General features: G+C 35.0%; 1 protein-coding gene across 1 annotated transcript; it reads left to right on the forward strand.

The window, feature by feature from the left end:
- Nucleotides 1-6,557: 6,557 nt before the first annotated feature.
- Nucleotides 6,558-13,088, forward strand: LOC134652276 (proteoglycan 4-like). Its single transcript, XM_063507448.1, has 11 exons — nucleotides 6,558-6,668; nucleotides 8,540-8,587; nucleotides 8,658-8,755; nucleotides 8,819-8,996; nucleotides 10,501-11,421; nucleotides 11,522-11,599; nucleotides 12,085-12,162; nucleotides 12,310-12,387; nucleotides 12,531-12,608; nucleotides 12,758-12,835; nucleotides 12,988-13,088. Exons 1-11 carry the CDS (start codon nucleotides 6,611-6,613, stop codon nucleotides 13,086-13,088), a joined length of 1,794 nt encoding a protein of 597 aa, XP_063363518.1. The 5' UTR covers nucleotides 6,558-6,610.
- The last annotated feature ends 11,110 nt before the right edge of the window (nucleotides 13,089-24,198 follow it).

Consider the following 24,198-nt stretch of genomic DNA (forward strand, 5'->3'; position numbering starts at 1 on the left):
TTACAGTGCCAAATAATCCAAGCAAATACTCATTTCAGAGGATTTATGATATTCCGAGCGAAATTTTCATAACGATATTTTTGTCAAATTAACAGCGTAAAAAGTGTAAGAAGCCGGTTTATAAAGTTCATTATAAGTTTTTCTTCCTTTGTGTGCTAATATTTTATCATATTAGTCTATAATTTAAAATATTTTGTGTAAAAACATAACCTGTTACTTTACGCTAGAGCTTGACAAAATGTTCATATGACAGTATCGATGACTTCTCGGTATATTAATAGCTATATTAGCTATGTAATTATTTCTTCACAAGACATCATTAAGATATTAGCTTTTATAACCGACTTCAAATAATAACGATTGTTATACCTTTTTGAAGGTGCTCATGTTTAGCGGTAAATTTAAACTTCACTTTCCAACACAGTAAGAGTTACATTAAGATAAGTCTGCAACGATTTTGACAGCACACGCAGTCCAAGTGTTATTTATACGTCATAATGTCGTAGAATTTTAACGTTTAAAATAACACATTTGAAAAGGTAGTCGATAAAGCAACCAAACATCGACAGATTATTAATATGTTGTAACATGACATCACTATTTTTGATCTCACATAGACAATTTACGCACACACTTGCATTTCATTTTTGGTCGCACTTTTGAAGATTGACAGTTGTTCTAGTCATATTAATTCTATGATAGCAGCCGAAAGACGTTCAGTGGTCAGTACTCTGATTCTGGCATTTGGACTTCAGTACAACGAACATGTGACTCGTCCAAAGGATTTCTGCAATCTTGATAAGATCGGTACGAGTAGTCCACCTTGTTGTGGACTTTTTTGCTGCGTCACTTGTCTGAAGTCTGTCTACCCCTCCTTCCTTTAAATTAATAAGTATAGGTACCTAATTTATGAGCGCCTTCTTATTCATTTTGCAATGATATCAACTACTTAGCTAGTAATGGTGCTTAAAAACTTTTGAATTGCACTTTTAATATAGAAATAAGATCAAGTATTAATAATCTAGATTGGACCTTCGCGCGCTACTTATATTAACTAATTTTTTCTACTAAATACGCCCGTGACAAACTACAATCGTCCCTCCTGAGCGCGTTGCTAACCTTACAAACGACTATTTAATCCAGGAACGCTTTATTTTTTTCTTAATTTTCATCCTCCTGTATAACCCCCTCAAATTCCGAAACGAGAGTACCTAATTGAAATTAAACAGGGCCTGTACCCAGCAATATCGTAATGGGGCCCAATACAAAGGCATTCAATATTTCAGTTAAAATATCACGTCGTAATGATATCGCTGTCGACTTGTAAGTATCGATTCGCTGTGACGAATATCGAGTAAATCGGTTAACTGAAGAATGCTTTCCTCTTGGATCCTCACAATTCACTTATTACGTAATATGTAAAAGTGCACGCATAATATAACATTAGCAGACATAGGAATCCGTGGAGCAAATTTTCTTGACAGGTAGGGACTTCCTATATCGATAAACTCAATTATCGATGCTCGTTCTATATACTAGTGATATCCCCCAACATTGTGTGTGTTTTTTGTAACTATTGTTTTGAAGACAAGTATGAAATTCACACATAGCATATTTTAAATAATGGCTAGGTTATATAAAGGGCGTAAAACCTATTGCACTATAAAATAGGTAATATTATCTCAACCTCTTTATTGATTGATTATCAATCAAAGCGAATTGAGTTATTAATTTATTTGATTTTTACACTTTTAATATAAACATAATATTTTTACAAGCAAACCTTTGAGTGATCACAGTACCTATATAGAACTAGCATCGATAATTGAGTTATAGGGAGATATAGGAAGTCCCTACCTGTCAAGAAAATTTTCCCCACGAATTCCTATGTAAGAATACAAGGAAACCTTGCAGCTAATTAACTTTGCAAGCATTAACTTTGCTGTAGCTGGTGTTGTTCACAGTTGTTGAGGCCCGTGGAAGGATTTATGATAGTTTTTACCAATCACCATCATCATACCACGCAGACAAAGTCGCAGGTAAAAGCTTATTTTTAAATAAAGAATAATAAAATCTGATGTCGTCCCTCTAGATATGAGGTCCCTAGTAGAACGCATCAAATCTGGCACCGCGGCCGGTCATCAAGGCACATTAAGGTTAATTCTGAGTTTGGGGCGCGAACCGATTTAAATGGATCGATGAAAGTTCCTTAGTCGATTACATCGCCGGCTCCGGGCGAGTAACTTTGAGTTTCTTTTTTCAAATTTAATAAATACCTAGGTAAGGTAAACGTACTGGGTGCTCGACGCGGTCCCAGCACATGTAATCTTGAAACTAAGTAAGTCACTGTCAATAGAGGTGATATCAGGGTGTCCTCTATTGGGCAGTAGCATTTTGAGCACTCGTACGTTTATATGCGTTCATGTCTCTATGTTAAATGTAATATACCTAATTTACATTACAATAACAAATTATTAGGAGATTATAAAAATGTATACTAGTCATTCTGGCTAACTTACTCGTATCATATATAATTGTATAGGTACTTAGTTTATATTTTATTTATAGAAAAGCGAATTCTGTAAAATTTTACTAAAACCGATCTCTATAAGAGTACAAACTAGCGAAAAAATTTGATTTATTTTAGATTAGGTGATGGAGGAAACAACACACGAAGTTTCACATTTATAATATTAGTAGTATAAAGAACTCATCTCAAACTTACTCGGTCCACGCTTGCTCATATTTTTAAACCCATATTCAACTCTCTCCTATAAACCACAACCCGTTATCCTTATCGTACGAGATCTAAAGCACGCTGACCTATCATCTACAAGAATTATCGCGCGATAAAAGATAACTCCATTCATGACGGTTTCATTCATAATCATAATACTACGCGCGTGGACACCAAACGACGTAATAAGATCGTAGTAACTGCTTTGAGTGGCTTAGGAAATATTAATAGGGAGTATTATTGCAATGTTGTGCCGCCAGAGTGCAGCACTACTGACTTAAGTATACCATAGAGTAACTTATACATACTATACCTTAAACTGTTTTTTGACAAGTTTTCACAGACAATCAATAATGGCACTGCCAATGACTATGTAAAACATGTTTTAATTTATTTATTTTGTTTCTATTTTGAATTGTTGACATTACTATGTTGTTTATATTTCAATTGAAATACTCTGTAATGTGGAATTTGTATGAATATTGTACAAAATTGTATCTGACGTGTACCTGTATTGTACCAATAAAGATTATCTTATCTTATCTTATCAAATCCCATCAAAAACATTACATGTAAAAAGGTGCCAGTCTCGCACCGCTTTTACTACAAAAAAGTTTTGAGATGTAATGTGAAACCAAGTCGGTTTTTATAATCAGTGCCAGGGGGTGTTAAAACCGTATCAATAAGATATCTTTAATTTGTAATACGTATAATGACTTGGCAATCGCACATAATGCTTTACTCGTGCCGTAACTCGTAAATACAAGTTACGGGTTTGTTGTGGTAGTTATTAGTTTAAAAAAACAAGGAATTATATTTCCATATATAGTAATACATAAACTCTGGCAAGCCAACTTTGTCAGATACTCCCATAGCATAATACATATAATATATAGCCAACTTTGCCAGTACTTAGAGAAAGGTGCTAAATTCAAAATTTGTGTGAAAGATCGATCCGCCTTTTTCTAATGACAGAACTGGCTTGCCGGTGTATTATTATATTTTTTGTCTATAGCTTGCTCTATAAAAAACCCTGTTAACTCATTCCGAACCGGATGAAAGTAGCTTTCATTATAATAATTATTTCAAATTCAATTAAAAACAAGACTGGTGATGGATTGAGTCGAGTTTTATATCATTACCCGGCTCCCGTGCTGCGCCATTCTTGATTGATGGTTGCCGAATGCTCGAATTGATGATAAATGATTATGGAATGAAAGTAATTATCATTACCTAGCGTGTTTAGATTAGAGTACTTGGTCAAGTAGTCTTCAATTCATAAAATGTGTGTTATATCAAAATCACACCTTAGTTTACATCTCTATAATGAGCGTACGTGCGATGCATTCATTTTGTTTTTTCTAAATTTGCCTAAACATGACATCGCAAAATAATCGGTATGCTATGTGGCTTCCTCCAATTTTCCTAGGCAAAGAAGTTTAATATAATAAATTAGGTACAATTAATTTAAAACAATACATTGCCTGTAGTTACTTTACTATAATACTTAATAACGTGATGACTGATGATATATTCTAGGGTAGCGACTTTTTTTGGAAGGTATCTACTTAATGTATTTAGCTTTTGCCCGTGATTTCGTTCGTGTAGAATTGTAGATCGTCGTTTTATAAATACTGTTCTAATAGTACAGTCTGTATATGTATAGTACTGGTATAATTTGACTTATAAGTAAAATTTTCACTCTTGATGGATATGGTGACAGGTGTCATCTCCATATAATTTAAACCCTAACGTCTCGCAAAATTGTATTGAAATGACACATGTCAGCTTACCCACCGAGTTTGAGAAATACTATCAATCGGCAGTAGCCAAGTGTGAACACGCTAGACCATGTTTTTAATTTCTTACTTAGCATCCGAGCTACCGTCTAATCTCACGGTCAATTTGAACCTTCAACTCCGGGTTAAAATTAGTTCAGTTTAATCATCTATAAATGTAGTGTAAAAAACTTTGAAACAGGTTCTAACCTCCTAAGGCCCAGCCATACAAACAAAACATCGAAAATTTGCCACTGAAATTTGAACCTAAATCGTAGGAAATAGAGTTGATTTTGCGTTGTTTTGATAATTGAACGAAACAAAGCAAAAGCGACTCTGTTCCAATTGAACATGGTTTAAATTACATCGAACTGAATAGGTACTATAGGTACGACCTTGGGCCTTAGGAAGATAAAGGTGATACACCTAAAAGGACTATTAAATATAAGTACATTTTATAATTTTAGCATAGAATGGACATGCGTGGACATTTGGTTTTTCTGACAAAATAAATATATTCTGACTGAACAGTTATTGTTTTCATATTTACTTACCTACTATCAGTCTGGTTGACCTAAGTCCTGAATAAACCCATTTACCATTAAGCCTAACTACATTCCATTTAACAATCAATATCTAGGTGACCGAGCTTCGCTCGGAAAACATATAAAAAATCGAAAATGCGCGTTTTCCCAGAGATAAGACCTAGCTAGATCGATTTTTCGCCCCCAAAAACCCCCAAATAGTAAATTTCATCGAAATCGTTAGAGCCGTTTCCGAGATCCCCGAAATATATATATATATATATATATATATATATATATATATATATAAATAAATAAATATATAAATAAACAAGAATTGCTCGTTTAAAGGTATTAGATAGATTAGATACAGGAAATGGTGTGTTTTAATTTAAACATGATTATTATACTTTAGGGCAGTATCATCTGACGCTGACGTTATATACGTATAATATGTGGGTTGATTAGAGTTAAGATTAATTTTCCATATATAAATATATGAGTCCAAACGTGTTAAAATACCTATGGCAAAACACATTTGCTTATTACTATAAACCTACATGACTACAACAACATCAAGATACCATGGTCTAATAAAACATGGTCTTCTCTTCCCAGAGTGTCACTTGGCTACGTCACAATAACATTGCCACTTTATTTCAACATAACATGTTACATGGGTACATTATATCTATGGTTAATAAGTTAATTTATTTCTTTATAATTTAATAATTTTCATTTATATGTATTTTATCTTAAATTTTACAATAACACGTCATTTTTAATTATTCGTTAGCAATATCTTCCGATTCCCGAAAGAAATTTCAGACGTTCGGGTAATTCTGTTTACACTACTGGCAACACAGGATAGCGCTGTCACATTTGACAATCCGCCATTTTGTCCCTGACCGACCGTCCTTGTCGAACGCGTGTTAATTGTTAATTCCTTCTCGCTCAGTGTCAGCAGTCGCAGTGTTTTCCAAACTTTTCACGTCGTAAGCTTCGTAATTAATGTTTTGTTACGAAAATGGTTGGCTGCTCTATTCGGAACTGTAAGAGTAGGAGTGAAAAGTGCAGTATAGATTTGTTTTATTTTTCTATGTTTCTACATGAATAACTTAAAATTAATGCCGTTAAAATAATTTTCACCGTTGGTTAAAATTCTCCCACATTTTAAAGTTTGAGAACCTGTAAACAGCATGATGACGTAGGCAAGTGACAGTTAGGTCATTCGCGAATCTCGGAAGAGAGTACCAGGCGGAGTATATTATATTTATTATACCATGGATACAATGAAAGAAAAACGCGACGCAGACGAATTTATGAAAGAGGTCGCTAAAATATTGATCCACATAAATATTCAAAATATTTGTATAAAAAACCATCTCATTAACTTACGTCACTTATTTTTCCGTCAATTCAAGAAAATTCTTCGAACGTACGATGCCACATATTAACGATTTAAAAGCAAATGTTTGTTCAGGTGGTTATTAAATGTGTATAAAAGTATCAGCTATATAGTTACGGAGTGAATTATAACTTCGCAAAAGTGTGATGAAGCTAGGGTAAAGATGGCGTCTATAAAAGTATTGTGCATAGTATTTATTCTGGCATTGGTTGGAGAAATACGTAAGTGATTCTTTTATTAAACTATTGTAATAAATAACTATTATGTTAATCAATATTTTTCATGTATAACTGCAGACTGCGAGACTATGACCACGCCCACACTGACTAACATATATATAGTCACAGAGTACTATAAACTATTCGGTACAATACATTTTAGCGGGTGTGTAATGCTTAATATAATTATAAAAAAACTATCATACATTTGTTATAACGCCATTTGATATATTATTTTATGTTATAATGTAATTTTCATTATACATTTCCTTTGTTATATTGTGATTTCATCTAAACTGTCATTGATATAATGCCTATTGTAATATAATTTTTAAATAATATATACACATGTCCTATAATGACATTTGTTATATTATATTTTTGTATAACGTAATACTTTATACAATTTTATCAAGTATAAATACATATATTGTATAACATTTTTTGTCATATTTCATTTAATAATAACATAAAAATTTACATATTATTCATATCTGCATTATTTTTTAATAAAATATTGAATTTTTAGTTACGTCTTTTATGCTATGCTACTTCTTTTGCTACATATTTTATTCTAGGGGGGTCGCAGTTCTAACCTAACCTAACCAATTTTTTCATGGTATTCGATTCTGCGGGGGCCGCAGTTCAACCTAACCTAAACCACTTTTTTGCTAGGTATTTCATTCTACGGAGGGTCAAAGTTCTAACCTAACCTAACCCTCCTTTTGCTAGGTAGTTATTCGTTTGTGTGGAGTCGCAGTTCCAACCTAACCTAACCCATTTATGTCATGCAACTATTATGCCACACAAATAATTATGCGATATCACTTGTTATAACAAATAATATGCTTTAGAGTATGTAATAATTATGGCAATGTATATTAGACGAAGTGTAAATATACCTTATGACCATTATACCAATAATAACATTATGTGTAACGTTAATTAGGTTTTACGGTAGTATGCCATTCATTACGTTATTCGAAATAACGATATATCAAACTATAATATATAAAAAGTAATTATAAAAAATGTAATGCACCCAGATTTTAGCAAACGTTTTTACGATGACAGACAGTGAAATGCAACTGGCTGTAACTTTCTATTGTTTTTGAGCTGAACTTGATACCCAAGCATTTCATTTTTATTTACTGTTCCTTAATTCTTTCTTAATCCTATTGATTTTTTTTACTGTTTGCATAGTGGTTATCTATCTGTATTAGCTACAAATGTATTAAATTTAAGTTAAATAGTTTGCTAATATGAGTATGATTATCTTGGCTTGCGTTAGTACAACGAAATATTTATACGCTTTATAGAAAATTCAAGTTAAAGTTGCCATACGAGTAAGACTTATTTTAAATTAATTACTCTACTAATTTTCTTAATATTTTATTAGTTTCTTATTAAATAGAATAGAATTTCATAAGAAAGCATATAGATGGTAGACGAGAGAAGGAAAGTTGTCCCCAAATAACCTGCAAAAGCATGGAACAAGATTATTACGAAATAAGATTTGTTGTCAACAATTCCATTTTTGATACACGTTTGTACTTTTTTTTATCAACAATCGTCTATTACTTATTAAGACAATTTTAAAAAAGGTCAACTAAATCAGATTGCATTATTTCAAGATGAGTTTCTATGGTCACCTCTGAAATCCTCCAAAAGATCAGTTCAATCCCATCGTAAGAGCATTATTACCTGTCTACCTAATCTGTCATAACAAAACTACACACATAGTTTGTTGCTTGATATGAGTAGGTATGTACTCATATTAACATTGCAAGTTAAGTAAATAAAAATTTGTCAAATAGAGCTCAAGACGGTTATTAATATTCTAAAATTTATGGGACTTCATGTATTTGTTTCAGGCGCAAATGTTGACTCAGACCTACCGGCGGCACCAAAGCAATTAGCAAGTAAGCAAATATCTAACAGTTGTTTAACACAGTTTTTATACAACCTTACTAATTTATTTCCTGGTTTTAGCGCACCAAATATTGCCGCCTTCACTTCTATACCTACTTCACGCACAACCGATTAGATGGCCGCGACCACCAACGCCGCCGGTAGCACCAAGCCTTCCAGTACCACCAGTGGCCCCAAACCTCCCCGTACTACCAACGGCACCAGTAGCCCCAAGCCTCCCCGTACCACCAACGCCACCAGTGGCCCCAAGCCTCCCCGTGCCACCAACGGCACCAGTGGCCCCAAGCCTCCCCTTTCCACCAACGGCACCAGTGGCCCCAAGCCTCCCCGTACCACCGACGGCACCAGTAGCCCCAAGTCTCCCCGTACCATCAGCACTACCAACTGCACCAAATACAGGTACACTGACCAACAAATTATGGCATTTAATATTCAAACGTTTTTTCTCATAATATTGCAAGTGTATTTTCGAAGGCCACCATTAAGCTATTGTATTAAGCTTAAAGCTTAAGCAAGGACAAGCTTAAACATATGCAGACAAATACTCGCTCCAATTATTTAAAAAATGAAGTTGGTGTGCCTCAGGGTAGTGTATTAGGCCCATTATTATTTTTCCTATATATTAATGATCTACCTGACATTTCCAATCACCAATATATACTCTTTGCTGATGACATTTCTATAATTATTCCTTGTATAAATGTAACTACATATAATGATGACATTAATAATTTAATAAATCTTGTAGTTAATTGGTTAGAATGTAATAATTTAAATGTTAACTTAGATAAAACTAAATATATTCAATTTTGTAACAGGAAAGAACATGGAAAAATATGTGTAAAGTATAACAATCATTTAATATCTGAAACTGATCAGCATACATTTTTGGGAATGTTACTTGATAAAAACATTTAATGGAAGCCTGAAATTGAAAAGAAATGTAAAAAAAATAATAGCTTTGTATATCCACTAAGAATGCTCTCAACTCTAATAGATACACCAACAGCTCTCCTCGCCTATCATGGGTACGTAGCATCAGTTCTCAGATATGGCCTTCTATTGTGGGGTAACTCTTGTGAGGTTGATAGGCTGTTCATCAGCCAAAAAAAGTGCATAAGGGCAATAAGTAATGTACCACCATTTACAACATGTAAACCCTTGTTCAAAGAACTCAACCTCCTTACTTTGCCATCAATGTTTGTACTAGAGGTAGGTAAATTTGTAAAAACATATCCAGAACTTTTCACATAGTTAAAGAGTGTATGTAAATTTAATACTCGATACCCTACCAAACTTGTGCTGCCTAAAGCAAAATCCAAATTATGCAGCAGGAATTGTTACTGCATGGCAATAACAGTGTTTAACAACATTCCAATAGAAATAAGGGAAAACCAACAACCACTATTCTCTAGAAAATTACATGAATGGCTTATGAACAAGCAATTTTACTCCCTAAAAGAATATTTGGAATGTAAAGATTTGTAGTTAGCACGTTTTTAATATTTTAATTACCTATTATGTTATTTATTAATTTGTTATTTTATAGTTATAGCTAAATTAATTTAGTTGTACCTAGCTTTTAGATTTAAGAAATATTGCGTGCTGGACCTCGGCAGATTGTGATGGACTTTTTGTATATACTAACACCTTTTGTACTCACTTTCATGCAATAAAAAATTATGATTATGATTATTATGATTATTTGTTAAATTAGTCACTAAATTAATTAATTATTTTTCATAATATTTTTTAAATACAATTTTTTTCGTAGTTGGAATTTTGTAAGTAATTAAAATAGTATTTTTAGGCATAAGGCATGCATGACTGCATTGACACCAACTTTACATCTTTCGTAAGTACAGCATTGCTACCGTTTGTTTCAAAGATATTTTTTTTTCAGCGAATCCATTGCCGCCGTCTATTTTATACTTACTTAGTCAACCAATCAGACATCCAAATTTTCAACCGACTAATCCAGGAAATCAAGTAAAACTTCCATATAGTGATTTATACCCCTCCTCTGCATCTGCGCCTGTAACTCCACCTGTATCTGTACCAGAGAAGCCAAGAAATCATCATTATACTGGGCAGCTTTCATATGCACCCTCAAGCGGTAACCGGAGAATTCTGAATGTTGTGCATATTCCATTAAGACCAGCAGCTTCAAATACTTTGCTAGTACCTGCAAGCAGTAATGAAAATAAACCTGAAAATACTCCTGAAGGCCCAGCCCCATTGTCATCTAAAGTTTCAACTACTTCACAACCAGAAGATTTATCACCAGTCCCGAATAACCCAATAGGAGTATCGGCAATACCTGCTAAACCCGATTCAGCCGAAAATGATAACACAATTTCAATTAATCCTAAGGACTTAGCAAATGAGCCAGTTGATAATATAGAAGCTTCGCCAATTCCAGTAAGGCCAAATGATAAAACTACTGAAGATTTTAAGAACATTGACAAGTTGGAGGAATTATCACCGACACCGAGTCAAACTAAAGAAGAATCTCAAATACCCAGTAGACCAAATGATACAAAAGATACTACAGCAGAAAACACTTCAGAAGATTACATAAATACAAGTGACTCTCAAGATACTAACTCAGCATCACCAATAAATGCTAACCAATACGATACTGAATGCAGCAATACTGAGCCTAGTCAAGGAGAAACAAACCCTGGTGTATCTGATGAAAATATCTCACAAAATGCTAACACCGATAATACGACAACGGAGAAACCGCAAGATAAATCTACAGAGGACTCGCATGAAACAAGTGAAGAGCCTCAAAATCCATTTTCAGATTTAATTTTGAACGGTAAATAACAATTAAAATTAATTATTCATTAAAGACGTAATGTGCGCCTGTTAATTTTAAAATGAATAAACCATATGGCATTATAATTATAACATTTCAGGTACTTCGCCTAATGACAAGGACAACGAAAAACCCGAGGAAGTCAAAGAAAATCCAATGAAGGATGTAATTCTCAATGGTAAGTTAAAACATTGAAGGTACATAAACTAAAATAGGTTGAAACCTCTTTTTGACCAAGCGTTAGCAAAGGTCTATGTTTCAGCTTTGGCAAAAATGCTTTCGTATGGCCGGATGTTCTCTTTTAATAACAGGTCGCGTTTTTAACCGATTCTCTTGAAATTTTGTTACAAGGTTCTATAGATATATTTTTTTTTTGGTTGTTTAATTTTTTGAAAAATATAAAAATAGCGAAAATTGTCAAAAAGTACTTAACCACCATAAGAGTCTTTAGTTTTTTATTTTCAAGTATCTATATTTTAATTTATTTTTCTATTATATTTACTTCATCAGAGTCAAAATCGACAGATAACGCAACTGAGCAAACCGGTAATACATTGGGTAACGTTATATTAAATGGTACATTTTATTATTATTTTACAAAACTTCTTGTAAGTAATTTTGACTAAATATGCAATACATGATACGGTAACTATATCATTTCAGGTACATCATCTGATGATAATGAGAACTGTAACGTTGAAAAACCTGAAGGTAATCCACTAAAAGATGTCATTCTTAATGGTAAAGTTCAAAGAGGAACATAGAAAAGAATATTATCAAAAAAAGACTCGCAAAACCAAGTGAAACCAAGTGAAAGTGAAACAAAACTTCTTGCAAGTAATTTTGACTAAATATAAAATACATGATACGGTAACTATGTCATTTCAGGTACATCATCTGATGATAACGAGAACTGTAACGTTGAAAAACCTGAAGGTAATCCACTAAAAGATGTCATTCTTAATGGTAAGGTTCAAAGAGGAACATAGAAAAGACTATTATCAAAAAAAAAATACTCGCGTAAACCAAGTGAAAGTGAAACAAAACTTCTTGCAAGTAATTTTGACTAAATATAAAATACATGATACGGTAACTATATATCATTTCAGGTACATTATCTCATGATAATGAGAACTGTAACGTTGAAAAACCTGAAGATAATCCACTAAAAGATGTCATTCTTAATGGTAAGGTTCAAAGAGGAACATAGAAAAGAATATTATCAAAAAAAATACTCGCGTAAATCAAGTGAAACCAAGTGAAAGTGAAACAAAAGTTCTTGCAAGTAATTTTGACTAAATATAAAATACATGATACGGTAATTATATCATTTCAGGTACATCATCTGATGATAATGAGAACTGTAACGTTGAAAAACCTGAAGATAATCCACTAAAAGATGTCATTCTTAATGGTAAGGTTCAAAGAGGAACATAGAAAAAAATATTATCAAAAATAAATACTCGCGTAAATCAAGTGAAACCAAGTGAAAGTGAAACATAACTTCTTGCAAGTAATTTTGACGAAATATAAAATACATGATACGGTAACTATATATCATTTCAGGTACATCATCTGATGATAACGAGAACTGTAACGTTGAAAAACCTGAAGGTAATCCACTAAAAGATGTCATTCTTAATGGTAAGGTTCAAAGAGGAACATAGAAAAGAATATTATACAAAAAAAATACTCGCGTAAACCAAGTGAAACAAAGTGAAAGTGAAACCAAACTTCTTGCAAGTAATTTTGACTAAATATAAAATACATGATACGGTAACTATATCATTTCAGGTACATCATCTGATGATAATGAAAACTGTAACGTTGAAAAATCTGAAGATAATCCACTAAAAGATGTCATTCTTAATGGTAAGTTTTTTTTAATCTGATTTTTATTGAGAATTTGGACACTCTAGTTGAACATGTCAGCCTCATGTAAGCCTAAAAACTATATTTTACAATTAAGCTATTCGCTTAGTTGACCATAAGTACAAAAAGTAAAAACATTATATGCTTGGAAACAAAGCAACTTTTCCATACGTACAACGAAATCGCGAAGCGTCTGATTGACCTAACTGATGACCGAAGAGCTGGCGGCTACCTCGCACAACGTATCAGCATTGCGATACAGCGAGGAAATGTCGCCAGCATCCTTGGTAAAATGCCTCAAGGGCCTATTTTAGATTTAAGCTAGTTTTTAATTTTTTTTAGTAATACCACTGTATATATCTTGTTTGTAAATAAAATATACTAAATATTTCGTGGTATTACTTATTCGTTTTACAATGTCACCAGATACCGCTGTCAACGAAACGAAAGGAGATCAAAACAACTCAGCTGCTAAGGAAGAATCTAATCAGGCTCAGTCTGAATCATCACAAGAAAATAAAAATGAAACAGAATCAGAAACAAGTGAAGGTTCCTCACAAGAGTCAGACTCTTCAAATAATAAAGACGAAGTTTCTTCGGAACAATCTGACTCTTCAGCCAACCATGATTCTTCAGAAAGATCGGAAGACTGTTAAATATCTAAAAGCTACCCTTTCCTTTTAAGTGTTCATAATTAAGACAGACTCAATAAATAATGTTTGAAAAATTATTAGTTTTTTGTTTCGATACAATACCTCTAAAATTAAATTAGAAGCTATTTGATGATAAATAAACTGATATGAAATGCATTATATTTATTTGTGTGAAATCACTGTTTTTATACTATCAATGAACACTGTCATGATGCCAACAAATTTTATTTCTACGTATTAAATTTCTTAGTAATTTTATTTCTGTTTATTATTTAACTGGTGTAAATGATTATTATTAGTCATAACATTTTCTGATGAATAACATATTTATTTAATATCCAGGCCAAGCTTTTGTTAAAAAAGAAACAATAACATGGTCTATTCAATGAGTTCAATGACTTACAACTATTCGTACGTATGTACGATTAGTCTATATATACACAGCCCAGTAACAATCCCTTAATATTTACATTCTACGTAATTTATGGTATCAAAGTAATAATAATCACGAACATGAATTATAATGTAAGTACGAGTATATTATGTACTTTGAAAATAATAATAAAAAAGTCAAACTATTCAAATCATTCCACACCTTTTCACAAATGACAACAATATTAATCAGTAGGTTAAAATGGCCCATCAGTCTTCGCTAATTGCGTATGTCTGTTTGCACAGGGTTAACTGTAAGGCGTGTATGTACTGAGCATGCGCAACGCGTGCGCAGACGTCAAGCGGCGCACGAGTTGACGTCGCCAAAGCGGGCGGGTTAAAGGCAGCATTCACAGAGGAAAACTAGAACACATTTTTAAAAGGAACATTATATTTTCTTACTGGATGATAACAATCAATAGGTACCTACATAAAAATAATAAATAAAAGTTTTTTTTGGCACTGAAAAAGGAACCCTTACTCAGCAACAATAATTCTAATTAATGTGTTTAAGAGTACTTACTCTTTACCAGTTGATCAAAAAAATTAAAATCCTTTATGTCGTGTTAGATTGATTAACACTTTTTGAAAGAACCATTAGTTAAATATGTTTGAAGTGTAAGTGGGTTTTGACAACTACCACATAGGTATTAACCATCTTCAAATAAATTGATGTAATTAAGCAGCAATTGTCTAATTTAATTTCACTTGTTCAAAAACTGACACGCAGAGTGTCTTTTTTCGACAGTCTGCTTTATATCATAGATTGTTTTTACATGGATCATTTTACCAGCTTGATAAATAAATAAATAAACTCTAAAAAAGTAAATGAGCTCTTAATGACCTAATACTAATATCTTTTGCTACCACTGTATGTATAATATAATTAACACAACTTTTTTAACTTTAAACTAATGTGACTATATTCTTTCTGTTAAAGTATGATTTCAATGTAATGTGTATATACTTATATTTGTGAACTAGTTTTATACTGGCTTATGATGATGTAAGTATCTCTATGATAATTTTATTTGAATTTTGTATTTCGCATATGTTCTAATTTGTGTCTGCTTGACATCATCATGTCACTCGGTTTTGGTTGTTTACATTGAGATATACGTTCGTTAATATATACTATAAAATGCTTAAATAGTATTGTTATTTAACCACTGCGTGCTCAGGGAGCTCCGCTACAGTGGTTATGGGCCCAGGGAGCCCGAGGTATATTTAAAATTACAGTCGAGTCTGTTTTAGGTACACTTGATTTGAGGTACGTGCGTTTGATGAAGAAGTAGAGTTGGCGTAGAGAGGCTAACAAAATGAATACTACTATCAAAATAGAACCGCTTACACAAGAAAATTATGAGACGTGGAAGATTCAAGCTGAAGCGGTTCTTGTAAAAAACGATGCTTGGAGCTACGTGGATGGGAGTAGTTTGGAACCGGCCGAGCCGGAAGAAGCGCGCAAGTGGAGGGTCGGAGATGCAAAGGCTAAGTCGGACCTCATACTTGCTATAAGTCCTAGCGAATTGCGGCATTTACGTGACTGCAAGACATCGCGAGATGTGTGGCTGAAACTGGAAAGCGTGCATGCGTCCAAAGGACCCGCTAAAAAGGCGACATTATTGAAACAGTTGTTGCTTCATAAGATGAAAGAAGACGGTGACATCCGGGAGCACGTCATGCATTTCTTTGACGTAAGGAACAAACTGGCCGACATGAAGATTGAGATGAATAACGATTTAATATCCATTATGCTCCTCTATAGTCTCCCACCGAGTTTCGAAAATTTTAGGTGCGCCATCGAGTCCAGGGATGAGTTACCAGATCCAGAGGCCCTAAAGGTAAAAATCATCGAAGAGTTTTGTTCGAGGAAGCAGAAAGGCGTAGATGATGGAGCTTTTATTGCAAGAATGAAAAATTTTAAGCCAATGAGTGGTGCCAGTAAAACTTACTTCAGAGGTAAATGCTGGAAATGTCAAGATTATGGACATAAAGCTTTCGAATGTAAAATGAATGACAACAAGGAACGGTACAAAGAGAGTGGTGATAAGTGCGTATCAAAGTCTGACCGCGATACACAACGTCATAATTTTGGTCTTGTAACGTTCAATTGTATTTCAGAGAATAAGGCTGCTGCGTGCAACGGGAATGAGGGCTGGATCATGGATAGCGGGTGCACTTCGCATCTTTGCAATGAGGCTCCTAAATTTGGCAATTCTCTGATACCTGTATCCGGTAAGCTAAGCTTGGCTACAAATACGTCTGCAAATGTAGAAGGTAAGGGCACGGTAAGGTTACTTTCATGCAACGACAAATTAAAAACATTAGTGGAATTACAAGATACTTTATTTGTTCCGGATCTAAGATGCAATTTGATTTCAGTTGCAAGAATTACAGATAGGGGCTATAGTGTTATATTCGATAAATACTCAGCTCATGTTGTGGATGACAGTGGCAATATTGTTATGGTCGCAAATCGTTCGGGTAACCTTTATCAAATGGAAGAACGACTTGGGACTGCTTCAGTAATTGTTGGAAAGAATGATGATGTAAGGTCGTGGCATGAGCGCTTTGGGCATTTAAATGGAAGAGATTTAGCAAAGTTATTGAACAAAGCTGGCGTGAAATTTACAATGACGGATTTAAATCAATTGTATGATTGTAGTATTTGTGCAAGTGGGAAGATGATTGCGTCTCCTTTCCCGAGAGGTAGTGGACCGTGTGAGGAAAAATTGAGGATTGTGTATTCGGATATTGTCGGTCCTATGCGTTATGAGGCCCTCGGTGGAGGAAAATACTTTATCACGTTTATTGATGATTCGTCTAGATGGTGTGAAGTGTATTTGCTTAATAAGAAAAGTGAAGCCTTACATTTTTTTAAGATCTATAAGAACCATGTTGAGAATTTTACCGGTAAAAAAATTATATACTTGCACACAGATAATGCTGGAGAATATTGCAGTAGAGAGTTTGATGAATATTTGCAGAACGAAGGTATAAGAAGAAGGTTGACTATCCCTGGTACACCTCAGCAAAATCCAGTTGCAGAGAGGATGAACAGGACATTAACGGAAATGGCTAGATGTATGTTACTTTCATCAGGCCTCTCGCCAGGATTTTGGGGTGATGCTGTATTGACTTCATGTCATATCCGAAATCGATGTCCAACAAGTAGCTTAGCAGGTGAAACGCCGTATGAGAAATGGTATGGTCGACCTGCTACGATAAATTACCTGCAATCCTTCGGATCTAGGGTTCACATCTTGAATAAAGAAGAGAACAGGGACAAATTTGCCCCACGCGGCATGGATGGTATTTTTGTAGGCTATCCCAGTGACAGAAAGGGTTACAAGATTTGGCTGCCGCAAGAACGAAAATTTATCGTATCTCGAGATGTCAAATTTCAAAAACTTATTGAGCGGAGAAACGAGTGTGAGTATCCTAGATCAGATCCACTGGAAGTCAAAAATGATGAGGTACAGATCGATGTCAATAAGAGTCCAGAACCCAACTTAGTTGAGATAAATTTTCCCGCTAAAGGTAATGTCACGGAACCGGTCATGTGCATTCCTCAAAGTAAACAAACTGAAACACAAACAGAGAGCGTTCAGGAAGTTAGAAGTCATTTAGAGCTACTAGAACCGCACGCAGAAAACATTCAGGTATCCACAGTTGATTTCGTACCGATTGCAGGTTCATCTCATAGTCCTGACCAAGATGTTGGCTCTTATAGTGAAGAAAACAGGAATATGAAGAGAGGACCGGGTAGGCCACGCTTAGAAAGAGGACATATTGGAAGACCAAGAAAAATTTATCAAATGGTTGAAGTGAGACAAGAAATTGAAGCAGAACGTGATGTAAAGGAATCATCTGACTGCCAAGATTTCGCAGACACAGCTAAAAAGGTGGAACCAGAGATTGAAGTAGAAAGTAGCACAGAGGAATATTCTGACTGCCAAGAATTCGCTGGTGCTGCAGGAATAACTTTAAAACAAGCATTATCAAGTGAAGAAAAACAGAAATGGAATGAAGCTATTTTATCGGAAATAAATAGCCTAGTAAAGAATGACACCTGGGAAATAACTAGAAGACCGGTCGGCCGTGCTATTATAGGTTGCCGCTATGTTTTAACAACGAAACTGAACATCGACAAGACAGAAAAGAAAAAGGCGAGACTTGTAGCGAAAGGATACAGCCAAAAACATGGTGTTGATTATCATGACACTTTTGCTCCGGTAGTTAGGTTAGATACCATACGATTGCTAACATCACTTGCAGTTGAACTTGATATGGAAATTCACCAAGTGGATATTAATACAGCCTATCTAAATGGTACATTGGATGAAGAGATATATATGGAAATACCAGAATTACTTAAGGAGAGTCTACAGAAACTCTTGGAGTTAGAAGAAGAAGGATCGGTCATACATGAACGGGCTAAGAAAATGTTAACCGATATTAGCGCGGGAGGTAATGCATGCAAACTTAAGAGGTCATTATATGGGTTGAAACAGGCTGGACGCCAATGGAATGCCAGGCTGGATGAGCAGCTTCAAAGCATGGGACTAAGGCCATCGTTAAATGAGCCATGCCTATACTTTGAAAATATAGACGAAAATACCAAACTTTTTGTTGCGGTGTACGTTGACGATATTTTGATAGCCTCACAAAATAAGGTTTGCATAGAAAACTTTAAAAAGTCACTGGCCAGCGAGTTCGAACTCAAAGATTATGGGATTGCGAAATATATTTTGGGTATTGACATTGAAAGAAATGTCAATGGCAAAATTAAGTTGTCACAACAAAAATATATTGAAAATCTTTTACAGACATTTGGTTTTGAGAATTGTAAGGGATCCGTATCTACTCCAATGGAAGTGAACTTGAAATTTGAACCGCTACAGAGTGATGTTAAATCAAAAGAGCGATATCCATACCGGGAATTGATTGGAAGTTTGATGTATTTATCCGTGGGTACACGGCCCGACATTTCAAATACCGTCTCAAAGTTAGCACAATTTGTAGAATCTCCGCGTAAAGAAGCTTGGATCGCTGCAAAACGCGTATTGCGTTATTTAAAAGGTACGAAGGAGTATGGTCTCATGTTTACAAAGACGGGTAAGTCGTTAGAGGGATATTCCGATTCAGATTGGGGAGGTTGTGCGTTGGACAGGCGTTCATACTCTGGTTATGCTTTTGTGTTAGGTGGTGCGTGTGTGTCATGGAAGTCACAGAAACAGAAGTGTGTCGCGACGAGCACCTGTGAATCAGAATACGTTAGTTTAGCGTCATCGATGAAGGAAGCGATGTATCTGAACAGCTTGCTAACTGAAATCGGATTGGGTAAGTTTGCACAAGTAACCTTAAATGCGGACAATCAGGGAGCAATCTGCCTAGCCAACGATCCAGTGTTTCATTCCCGAAGCAAGCACATTGATATAAGACACCATTTTATTAGAAATGCTTTAAAGGAGAATAGGGATATTAAGTTGGTGTATTTGCCAACGGATTTCATGTTGGCAGATATATTAACAAAGGCTTTACCGAAGGTAAAGCACCACGCTTGTATGACTGGATTAGGCATTATTTAGTTCTTTGTCTTAAATATTATTGTGTTTTAGTTATTATTTCGTTCTTAAGCCTGAGGTTATCCAGAATATACACATTAAGAGGGCGTGTTAAAGTATGATTTCAATGTAATGTGTATATACTTATATTTGTGAACTAGTTTTATACTGGCTTATGATGATGTAAGTATCTCTATGATAATTTTATTTGAATTTTGTATTTCGCATATGTTCTAATTTGTGTCTGCTTGACATCATCATGTCACTCGGTTTTGGTTGTTTACATTGAGATATACGTTCGTTAATATATACTATAAAATGCTTAAATAGTATTGTTATTTAACCACTGCGTGCTCAGGGAGCTCCGCTACACTTTCTGTGTACCCTTCATTCAGTTATTTATCTATTTCAGACCAAATATGGCTTAAAAATATGTTACCTAGTTATTTTATTATTTAAAATGATTAGTCCGATTTTTAAACTCCAATAAATAAATGAATCGCCATACTGATCGCACCTTTACCAAATACCAGTGATTTATTGCTATTTTATGACACGTACGTGATCAATACGAACAGTTTACCGCGTACTCAGCACCCCGCTCTCCCTATAAAGTCGCACTACTTTTTGCAGCACCAGCATAACCTGGTATTCCACAAGGCACAGTGTTTGGTCTCATTTTCTTACGCATTACATGTGACGTGTGAGAAGGATAGAATGTGTTTAGTGTCGTAGTAATATCGATACGATGGTTTTGAATAGCGAACTGTTACCTATATTAGGTGAGATTACACAGGCACATAATTAAAAGAATTAGTAGGCATATATGGGCAAGAAAATTAGTAAGAATTTTATGGAGAAATGTAAATCTAGTTTATAAATTACAGTTTACACAACGTAACACAAGAACGCTTTAAGATATACTACAAAATTATGAAACTGCAAACAGACTAGAAATAAGAACGATGCGAAATGTGCAGAATTAATAGTGTCCACAACTATTATGAATGAGAACCAATGCGTCCTCCTTTCCTCTTTTCCTTTTTTTAAATGATGTTTAAAGGAGCTGACTGTTTTTTCTTCTCCAACACATCTGATTTTGCCTCTGAAGAAAGAAGAAAAAACTGTCAGCTGTTCGCTGATATTATTTTTTTATTATATTGAACCCTAGTGACTAATACTTACGTTAGACTGGGCCGTGTCTGGGCCGGAGCTTCCAGAGCTTCATTTTCTATGGAAATCACCACGTAATCACCGATCAGCTGTCATAGAAAATGACGCGTCGGACGTCTCGGCCCGGGCTCGGCCCAGTCTACCGTTGATCCTTAATTCGACTTTGAACGTCACCATCCAAATGGACTGGCTATTTACATCCGTTCGATCCAATTATCAGTGACAAACTCGGCTTTCAATTATTTCAATTCCGCAAATCCTTTAGTAGTCTATCAATAAACACATCGATATAGATCGCAATCAATCTCCCACAGGGGGTCAATCATCCCAATTCGGGCACAATGGGAGCATTACCGGCCGGGTTCAACAAGTGGCCTTTGGCCCTGCGGCAATTTAATATAGATCTCTCTGCTGTCACGCCAACGAAGCAAGCGTAAGAGGATGAGGCAGATACGGAAAAAATAGAACTGGGATTGCAAAAAAGTTGTTGCGATAACTATAAACGTATCAAAGATGTGTTGAAGTGGTATATGAAGAGAGCTCATATAGAGCCAACAACATGGGAGACACTAGCTAGTGACCGTCCACATTGGAGGCATACTGTGCAGACGCACGTGCGTGAATTGGAAACCAAGCGACTCTCAGAACTCGACACTAAATAGTAACGCGAATAGCGTGACGAGCTAAAGGCCAGACCACCTGTGGCCATCACATATAATTACGTCGGAGGGGTGCTGACCTGCAGCGAGTGTGGCCGCACATTTGCTGCAAAGATTGGCTATGTCAGTCACCTGAGAGCACACCAGTGACGCTCTCAGCGGTTGAAAGCAGTCGCTGTGGCCGAAAACGCCTAGGAGATGATGATGATAATGAAACGTATCAAAGGTAAATCTTATATATCGGACGCAATATGACATATTTATTATAAATTACATGTATTTAAAACGTTACCATCTATCAAGAGTATCAAGTGTTCTTTCCTTAGACCAACGTGTCCGGATCATCGTAGTGTAGGAATAAATAATTATAATAACATTAGATACTCAAACATTGCTCACATAATTTCAGTGTAATGAGAGCGATTAATACTTTTATTTCAGTATGCAATTATGCTTAGTCATCTACGCTATAATGAAAATTTGAGTGAAAGAGAACCATACCTATAGCATAATAGCTCTTTCAGTAGGTACAGTTTCCCAAGGTCTACAAAAATGCCGATGATTTTTTTTGTTTATTTACAAATCGCCTCCACCTACGGTTTCCAAGCATTTACTCTTAGGTTCTTCTCACCTCCCTGAGTCCGTGGGAACCGTACTCTTCTAGTTTAGGCAATATCGCTCGGCATCGAGCTATGATTGTCCGCCTCGCTTGATTTATTTGCGCACCTTAAAGTTTGTCACGACGCGTCGGGACGTAAAAGGAATCGGTTATAGTCTGACAAACGAGTTGGACCTCCTTTGAGTGATTGAAGGGGTATAAAGGAGGGTCGTTATCGTTAATTTTGTCTTATAACTGCCTAAAGTATGTATTAGCATTATTAATTCTTGGAATGGAAGAAATATAACTCTTTATTTAGAAACGTATTCCGCGTGATACACACATTTGACGCTATTTATTTTCTCTTGAACGATTTTATTTATTTGACAAGGAGAGAATTAAGTAGCGGCCAACCTTTAGAAAGTATTTTGACTTTCCTTCCATTTATCATAAACGATTTTATATATTTGCCAAGAAAAAAAAGAAACGTGAGCGGCCTCCAGAAACAATAATTTGTCATTCTTACGACCGAGTAGAAAAGCTACTTATATTAGCAAATATTTTCCCATATCTGTTTCAAGCGGTTAATAAACCAAACGATGTGAAAGTGATTCATGCATGTAGATAATTTAGTTGTATTTATCGATTAAACAATAGGTACATCGACATTGAATTTCAAAATAATTAAGTACAGTATGAAAGCGCTACTCATTAACTTCAAAACTTTTAACCTACATTTAATAATAAGTCGCTTAACCAAAATGGTCAAGTTTGTTCCACATGTATTATTATGTCCCAGCCGCATCAACAATTCCATCATCATTACACGTAACAAAGTAATCGAACGATTCCTTTTCGTCCAATTTTATCAATGTCCCTATCACTTCCGAATACAAATTTTACCAAAACCTATTAACTGGCCACTTCTGTCTTAAAAAAGTCATAAATGTGGTTTGATTTTGACCGCACATTGGTCGTTTTTGGGCGGTTAGTTTGAGGATAATGTGAACGTTAAACGTTACGAGGGGTGTTAACATTTATGACACTTAATTTGGTTGAAGCAGATCTCCGGTAGCGTCGTAATAAAGGCGAGCAACAATATGCTTTGGGCTTTGAGCGGGCGGCGCAAGCTACAAGCGGTGGGACTTTAGAAGCACCACCGATTTATAATAAATATAACATCTAGACGCCCAGCGGTCGCAGCATGGTTCCATTTTTATCTCCTGTCACTATGCCCGTCACTTTCGCACTTAGATACTTGTTAGAACGTGACAGGCATGGTGACAGGCGATAAAAATGCGACCGTGCTGCCCGGCCTGAGACCTATAAAAAGGTTTTTTCATTTCATTCCATTTTGTAACTTTATTTTGACAAATCAAAATTACATTTGTCTTAGCAAATTTTGACGTGTGGGCGGCTAGAAGATAAATTACATACTTACTTAAAAATATAATGCGCAAATTCAAAGCGCATATCACATCCTTGACGCTGCATGCTTTTTTGCTACTGACGAAATATAGCTCTCCGTGTGTCAGATGCTAAATTGCACATAGGTATCTGGACATTAAGTATGTTAACTTAAATTTGTTAATCGTTAATCTTTATCTCAGCATAATTTACTAACCTGCCAGTACATCCATAACAAACTTAGGTAAGTACCTACTAATCCAACACTTTTAGGTAAATACAATCACTTGGTTAGGAACCAGATTATTTTTGGTAGGGACCAAAAATTTTAAAAAGTAAAAGTTAAAAAAAAATTGCCAAGAAACGCTTTCCTCCCGTAACCAGCACCATCTCCACTGAAAATATAAAATTTT

Source organism: Cydia amplana, chromosome 11 (assembly GCF_948474715.1).
Source record: "Cydia amplana chromosome 11, ilCydAmpl1.1, whole genome shotgun sequence".
Taxonomy (NCBI): Eukaryota; Metazoa; Arthropoda; class Insecta; order Lepidoptera; family Tortricidae; genus Cydia; species Cydia amplana.

Excerpts from the sequence above, each read along its gene's own strand:
- LOC134652276 (XM_063507448.1), top strand. The coding sequence starts at position 6,611 with ATGGCGTCTATAAAAGTATTGTGCATAGTATTTATTCTGGCATTGGTT. Across the intron at positions 8,997-10,500 it reads ACCAACTGCACCAAATACAG|CGAATCCATTGCCGCCGTCT; the intron begins GTACACTGACCA and ends TTTTTTTTTCAG. Across the intron at positions 11,600-12,084 it reads GAAGGATGTAATTCTCAATG|GTACATCATCTGATGATAAT; the intron begins GTAAGTTAAAAC and ends ATATCATTTCAG.